Source organism: Trypanosoma equiperdum, assembly GCF_001457755.1.
Source record: "Trypanosoma equiperdum strain OVI genome assembly, contig: ctg_436, whole genome shotgun sequence".
NCBI classification, from domain to species: Eukaryota; Euglenozoa; class Kinetoplastea; order Trypanosomatida; family Trypanosomatidae; genus Trypanosoma; species Trypanosoma equiperdum.
In genome coordinates, this window is record NW_027124350.1 from 13105 (window position 1) to 21078 (window position 7974).

At 38.4% G+C, this 7974-nt stretch overlaps 2 protein-coding genes across 2 annotated transcripts; both read right to left on the reverse strand.

Moving 5' to 3' along the window:
* Positions 1–1726: 1726 nt before the first annotated feature.
* Positions 1727–2365, reverse strand: TEOVI_000182100 (uncharacterized protein; the record flags this gene model as incomplete). Its single annotated transcript, XM_067224995.1, has 1 exon — positions 1727–2365. One exon carries the CDS (start codon positions 2363–2365, stop codon positions 1727–1729), a length of 639 nt encoding a protein of 212 aa, XP_067081096.1.
* Positions 2366–4046: 1681 nt separating this feature from the next.
* TEOVI_000182200 (Male sterility protein, putative) lies at positions 4047–5861 on the reverse strand (the record flags this gene model as incomplete). Its single annotated transcript, XM_067224996.1, has 1 exon — positions 4047–5861. One exon carries the CDS (start codon positions 5859–5861, stop codon positions 4047–4049), a length of 1815 nt encoding a protein of 604 aa, XP_067081097.1.
* Between the last annotated feature and the right edge of the window lie 2113 nt (positions 5862–7974).

Below are 7974 nucleotides of genomic sequence, written 5' to 3' on the forward strand. Positions count from 1 at the left end.
ATATTACATATATGTTGAGGTTACACCAATTCAGTTAAAGTACTTCAGAAAGGAAACAACTAGTCACATCACAAAAGAAAAAAAAACACAAAGAGGGATGCGCTCGTTGTGACGGTGTACCGCAGAGTCACGAAGAAAAACAAAGAGGGGGAAAAAGGGAAGGCAGTGGAAGTAAGTAAGTAAGTGAAACAAAAATTAAAAAAAAACAAAAAAGAAAAGAAAAGAAAAGAAAAGAAAAAAACAAAAAAGGCAAAAAAGAAAAGGAAGATGCACAGACGGAGCCGAAGAGGTGTTTCTCTTTAACACGTGTCTCCCTTGCCCCATAACCGTCCTAAAAGTAGGAAAACAAAAAGCAAAAAAAAAAACAGCAGCAGATTGGTTACAACAACAATAACTACAGTAACAACTGTAGCTATCATAACAATAGCAGTAAGGAAAGTAAAAAAAATTAAAATTAAAATTAAAAAAGTAAGGTTAATAAGGTTTAAAAGATCAGTAACATTAATGCGAATGTTAATGATGATACAAAAAAAGAGGGGGGAAGAACAAGGAAGTGAGAAAAGAAAAGAAAAGAAAAGAAAAAAAGACAAAAGGGTAGCAGAGGCAATCGTTTATCTATTTTGAAGTATGTGCCTTATTTCCCCGTTCCGATGATATTCTCCGCTTCAACATTAATCAAAATATTTTAAATATAAATACATCGGTTCTTCTAAATTATATATATGTATATTATTATTATTATTATAAATTTAGTTACTTGCTTATCCTCGTTTCACTTTCATTCTTTTAACGGCATCAAAAAAAAAAAATTGAGCCTCCCGAGAGCCGCTAAACTCATCACTACATTTTAAACTACCATAATCAGAAGAAAAAAAAAGGAAACTAATGCAACTCAACTACGCATACACTTCCATATATTTGTACCTATTTGTGTTTAGTTTTGTCTTTTCATAGTCTCGTTTGGTTCCGGAAAAGTACCAGATTAGGTGAAGTTAACGTTAAAGTTTCTTTGAGGGACACCAAATAATAGGAAAATGACAAAAACAAAACAAAGAACCGGAGATGAAGGGGGGGGCAAAAAAAAAAAAAAACGCAACCTGAACCAAAAGAAAGAGGGGAAAACGGGAGGAATACGAAAGAGTGAAAGGCGCGTGCGTTCCAAGAGGAAAAAAAAAGGGGCCACAATATAAAATAAACGGAGACACGGTAATTCTAAGGAGCGTACGGTACAATTTCCGTTTAGAAAGTTCTTGAGAATTTACTCTTTTTCTTTTTAATTTTCATAATAATACTTTGTAATATCGGGAACACATGCACATATATACACACATACATGCATGCGTATTGAATTGGTTCTCTTCCTTTAATCCAATAATTCTCCCCGCAGTCACACCAAAAATCATACGGGACTTCAAACATCATTTTCTTTTCTTTTCTCTTTCTTTTTTACTTTACTTTTTGTTTTGTTTTGTTTTGTTTTCTCCCCTTCTCTTTTTCTTCCTTTCACTCAATCTCCATATCCTAGAACCGTATCTCCCTTCTGTTTCACGATTACCACAAATTGGAAAATAAAGTACTTGTAAATGTTTCTCCTTTCTTTCTTTTCTCTCACTCTCTCACTCTTTTATTTTTTTTCCCCCCTTAGTCTGCTTCTTTCTTTTTTTCTCCTTTTTGTGTGTATGCGTAGACATATATATATATATGTATATCATCCCCGAACATTTATTTATGACAAATGCTTTCCAGGCGTATGCTGATGAATCAGTTGACCCATTTGTCTCCTCTGTTCCTCCATTACATGCTGATGAAACTCTTGTGATGTGCTGCAGGAGCCACGGCGTGCGGGTTCCCCCACGTAAAAGTTTGGAAGCGGTAACTTTCCAGTTGTCGTTGCCGTTGGTATTTCAGTTGTTCGTGGCACATCAGCCGGTGTTCCATCTTGCATAAATCCCCAATTCTCCCGAAATATCGACTGAGAGACTCCCTTCGGTGTCATGAATTGTGGGGAAGATGAGCTCCAAGATGCGCCACAAGGGAGGTGTTGAGGGTTACGTGTGATACCGCTGCAACTTGGGCCCGTTGCTCCGGGGAGATGAGCAAACCATGTCCCATCTGAGCTGGAAAGAACATAAAAGGGTTGGCGGTGACTTGTTGAACTGTTTCTGGAAGCGTTGGCAGCTCCTTTCGCTGTTGCCGTTGCCGTTGCCGGGCCACTACCGCTGCTGCTGATATCATGTGCACAATTGTGCCTACTATTGGATACGTCTTCGCATGGGTTCATTTGCAACAATATATCCACTGTGGAGAGCCGTCTTGGGGAGGCACCTCCAGCTCCATTTGAATTCACGTGAATATTCCGAGACATTCTTATCAACCCCAGCAGTTTCTCAGGATATGTATAATAAAGGTGATTTGAACATTTAGAAGGGGTGTGAGACAAAATAGAGAAAAAAAAAGAAGAGGAAGAAGAAGAGAGATGGAAATTAAATGTGGTAAAATATCGTGCAAAGTAAACAACAGTATATATCATAAGAATAAAAACCATAACAGTAATAACAAAAATAATGACAAACAAGCAGTTAAATCACAAACCAAATCAGCAGAGGAGATGAAAGAAGCGCCGGATGATGGTGGACGAATGGGCAACGTCAGACGCTTTTGCTTGACGCAATAACTTCTATATGCATCTGTTATGTTTATTCCGTGACCCTCCCCTTCCCCTCCTCTCTCTTTTTCCCCCCTCAATACGTCACCCCAACCAACAGCACCAACTAAGTTTTTAAATACGTATATATATATATATACAACAAGGAGGAAATATTGTGAAAGAATGCCTTGGTACGGTGATATTACCTCAAACCACGTGGGGTGCTGCCACACCAAAAAATTATTTCAGCCCCTCCCCCCCCCCTCGGCCGCCCGGTCAGCCGCCTGTAAGTCAAAGCTTCTTCGAAGCAAACCGAAGGACCTCATGCAGCAGTAAAACAACAAAGAGACTAAATGAAAAGAGGGAGAGGAAAAAAGAAAAAAAACACACTCCCCTTCTGCGCTGTGCAGCGGGAGCACTTCTGAAAGCATTACTGCATCTGCACCGTCATTTATTCCTCAAACATCGGACCACGGGTCCCCACTTGGTGCTATGGAGAACTATCAAATTGACTACCCAGTTTAACACACAAATACAAACACATGCATCTTCCCACTAATGGTTCAGTGAAAGTCTTCCGACCCAAACACACACACACACACAACCACACACACAACTTAATGCACTTTTCATTCTTCCCACATATATACGGAAGAACAACAAGTACGAATTGTGTGTGTGGTTGTGTCTTCTTCCTATTTTACCTTATATTCAGTTTTGTCATTTTCATCAACATCCCGTCCCCTGCACTTCTCCCCCCTTCTCCCCTTCTCCTCCTCTCCTTTTCTTTCTTTTTTCGTCATGAAAAAATCTACGTTTATCTTAACTATCACCTTTTGGTCATTATCTCTTCATCCTGACACAGTTAGCTGTTATTGTTTTCTTTTCTGCTTGATGAAAGAATTCCTTCATCATATCAGTGATTTGAGCAGAAGCTACTTCTTTTAAATTCCCTCCCCCCTTTTTTAATAATGATCATAATAATTAAAATAAAATAAAACCGTTCGCCCTGAAGAGGAGAAAAGAAAGGGAGAAGGGTCCAGAGAGGGGGAAAAAAAAAGAGAACGTTGGGGAGGGAAGGGGGAAACAAACATTGAGCACGATGTCAACCTGATCCACGAAACCGAAATGACGAAGGCGGTATAAGACGCGGCAGGGAATTTTTTATAAAAAAAAAAGAAATCAGACCGGGAATTTTATAACTAATACACCAAAAAACAAATAGAGGGTGGAACACACAAGAAGAAACGGATACGGTAGGGTCCGTATGTTAGACCCGACAAACCTAACCAGATGAAAGACCTGTATGCATGTATATATATATGTTTATGTAAATTTGTAAATGTGTACCACCTTCACCCATCTATTTTATTTATTCCGATTTCGTACATAAACTAAATCAAAGGGACGAGGCCCTCCTGAACAGCTCCGCAGCAGTTTCCGGCTGTTCAGGCTCCTCGAAACTTCCCGTGTCCCTCACAATATGTTTCAGCAGGCCGTACGAGTACCAGTGGCAATATGACCACCAGTTAATTAAGTACGGGTCGTAGTAAAATGCAGAACGGGACCGCTCACTAAGACCCTCGTCAAGTGACATGGTATTCGTCGCGGCAAAAACCCATTCAGTACATGTAAAGGCAACAAACTGCCGGTTAAGGTCCTTTGCACGAAAAAGGGCTCGCTTCAGTTTCTTCACATTTTCCCGCTTGCTTTTGGACCCGATTGGCTCCGGAAGGTCGGCCAGGAATGCGAGGGCATGAGAAGGAACCTCGCGGCAGAGAAAAAATTTCATGGCGTAGAGAAGACGGGACTCCATAAATTGCACACTGACGGGTCCGAGGGCTTTGGGATGGCGCTTTTTCGCACTCCAGTACTCTATCGATGCGTCAGACATCCTACGCCATGTAATATGGTTGTGTGAATGCGAAGTGGATGCCTGGTAAATAAATGGTACACTAGTTCCATACACATCCGAACCTGCCATGGCCACGACAGGACCACCGGTGTCACGCTGTTGCTGTTGTTGCTGTCCTTGGTCATTATCATTATTGATGTGGCCACCGCCGTTGTTACTGGCATGATTTTGTTGTTGTTGTTGCTGCTGAAAAATGGAAGCCGGATTGCCTTCGTAAACTCCTTTAAGGGCACCTTTGCCGGTGCCATTTAACTGTTTCGCTGCTGTCAAGGGGTTAAGCAGGCCTTGGGCGGTACTTGCAGCAGTGGATCTCTCCCTTGCGTGCTCATCAACATTCACAACTTTGGGTGTGTTGCCCTTGAAGTGTGTTTTTGCCTGGAAGAGGGCCTTTAAGATGACGTTAACGACAAAATCAACTGGCACAATATCTGCAATGGCCCCCTGGCGGCAAACGAGCTCCCGTACCAAACCCAACCCACAAGTTAAAATGAGACCACCAGCGGCCGTCAGGGCATCAACCCATCCTGGAAATGGTTCTTTAAGGCTACATCCCACAATGGATGGCCGCACAATCACCAGAGGACAGTTTCCCTTATTTTCATTCAAAAGCTGCTCTCCTATGAATTTAGTGAAGGTATATGTGTTGGGAAATCCATACTTCTTGAGCAGATCACGGCCCACGGTGTCTATTTCCTTATCGTTGAGCGCTAAAATGTGTTTGCACATCCCCTGGGGGTCGAACGGAGGCGAGTAGAGACATTCCTCGACGGGTCTCCCTTGTACGCTATAATTAACATAACACGTCGAAACATGAACCATTGCCTCAAGATTTTTGCACTCTTTAGCCAAGGTGAGCACACGAAGAGAGCCCAGCGTATTGGTTTCCACCGCTATATTAAGTCTCTCATCAAAGTTGACGGTTGCCGCCATGTGTACAATAAAATGCGTGTGGTTGATGAGCGTCTGGCGATCCTTGTCACTGAGACCAATACGATTATCAACAATGTTTCCTTCAATGGCCACTACACGCGAACCCAATGCGTTGAAGGCAGCCTCCCCCATACTTTTCCGAAGTGGGTCAAAACACGGTGAGCTGAGCACCTCCAACTTTACTCGCTCCTGAGGGTTGAGATATCGCTTCAACCTTCTCGAATTCTTTCCTCGTGCGAGAACATAAATATAACCAACGTCCGGAAACTCTTTCATGATTTTGTAAATGAGTACTTTCCCCATGAACCCCGTTCCTCCAGTGAGAAAGAAGTTTTTGCGTGAAAACGCTTCATGGACGTCGAGTGGCATTGTTCCTTTAGCCAAGGTACTTTCCAAAAGCCATGCAATTGCGGCACACGTGTAATTACACATATATATATATATATATATATATGTGTGTGTGTGTGTGATAAAAACGATTGAGGGAAAGAGATGAGGGAAATTCGATTATGTTGATAATGATTATGATGACAGTAACGAATATAAGAAGAGGTTTGCATCCACCGGAAATGGTAACACAAATATTTGGAACATACCAAAAAAACCACCAAAGGGAAGGAAGCTAAAATATGTAGGAAGACAAGAAACAAACAAAAAAAAATCGAATAAATAAAAACAAAAAATCAAAGAATATAAACAGAAGTCGCCCACATTCACAATTTCTTATCCGTTCCCTTTTTCTCTTTTTTTGTTGTTTATTTTATTAATCTTTATCCTTTCCTTGTTTCATTCGCCTCCTTGCGCGATTTCTTTTCCTTTTTCTGTATTTTTTCAATAATACTTGGAACCACAATAAAAAAGCCCAGAAAAAAAATAAAAAAGAAGGGCACACATGTTTAAGTTTTCACAGATGAATAAAACAAATCGATAAAATATATTAAAATGAAAATACGAAACAAAAGAGAGATGTATAAATAAAAATAGAGAAGGAAAAATGGAGAGTAAGTAAATTGGTACGTAAATAAATATATATATATATATATATAAAGGATGAGATGTCAATAAATAGAAGTGGATGGACGAATGAATGAACGTATGGTAAAACTAAAACAAATAAATCAAAGTAACAAACTCTATACGAAGGTGTGCCCGCCTAACATAAAAAAAAAAGTAAAAAGCAAAAATATAGAAAGTGAAACGACAAATAAATTTAATTAAAAACGGTGAAAAACAAGGAAAGAAAAAGATATATATATATATATATATATAACGAATCGCTCACGTTTCTTTACTTACTTCTATTTATTTTACATTTTCTGCTCTACCTACCCCTTAAAAATTATTACTGGGCATCTTTCTCTTTATTTTTCTTCCTCTTGTTTCTTTTCTCCATACAAAATAAAAATCGTAAAAATAAACCACATATACATATATACATATATATAGTAATTACACAAACCATAAATACGAATGCCCAAACAAATAAACAGATGTGTAAAATAAATAAATAATGTCTCTTTGGCTTGCTTAATTTCGTTTTCTTTGGTTATTTGCATGGTTTTCCTCCTCTTTTTAATAATTCACGTCGGACATCACATCATTAAAATAAAACAGGGAGGGGAATTTTATAAGGCAACGACTTGCAAACATATGAATAAGCCCATAAAAAAAGATTTTTTTTCACCTCTTAAACGGTTATATAACCGAACAATCAATCAACCAATTACTATATATAATAATAATAATAATAATAATAATAATAATGGAGAGGAATAAATAATGTATATTACATTTTAACACGGGGGTCTGTGAGTTTTACTACCCGCTAAATGCACATGAATTTGGGATGTTGGTTGTTTATTTTGTGATTTTTTTTGTCTTCTGTTTTTTTTTGTTGTTTTATTTTAAACTTGTCGACGGCACACAGTAGAGAAGTGAAATAAAATGGAATAAGCAAAAGGAAATAAAGGAATAAAATAAAAAACGAATGAAATAAATGAAGAAATGAAATGACTGAATAAAGACAATTTTTTTTTTTTTAAAGGAATAGAAGGGGAAAAAAAAACTGTGCCCACGCGAGGTACATATTTCCCCTCCTTTTCTTTGTATCTTTTGCGTACCCCTCTACTTTAAATCATCATAATCGTAATCATCACACTCATAATAATTATTATTACTATTACCATTATTTTGTGCGGCATGGAAAAAAAAAAACGTTTCTTCCCATTTCCATAACCTCAAAGAAGAAAACTTCACCATCTTAAGTTCTCATTTCTTTCTTTCTTTCTTTCTCTTTCTCTTTAATTCATGCATTTACATTTTCATATGCAAATGTAAATGTAAATGTAAATGCATACCTTTACTCGCTCCTCCATTCATTCATACAACTAAATAAGCTCTCACATGAAAAAGGAAAAAAAATGATAAATAAATAAATAAGTAGACAAATAAATTAAAAAAAGGAAGAGGAATAAGAGGGGGG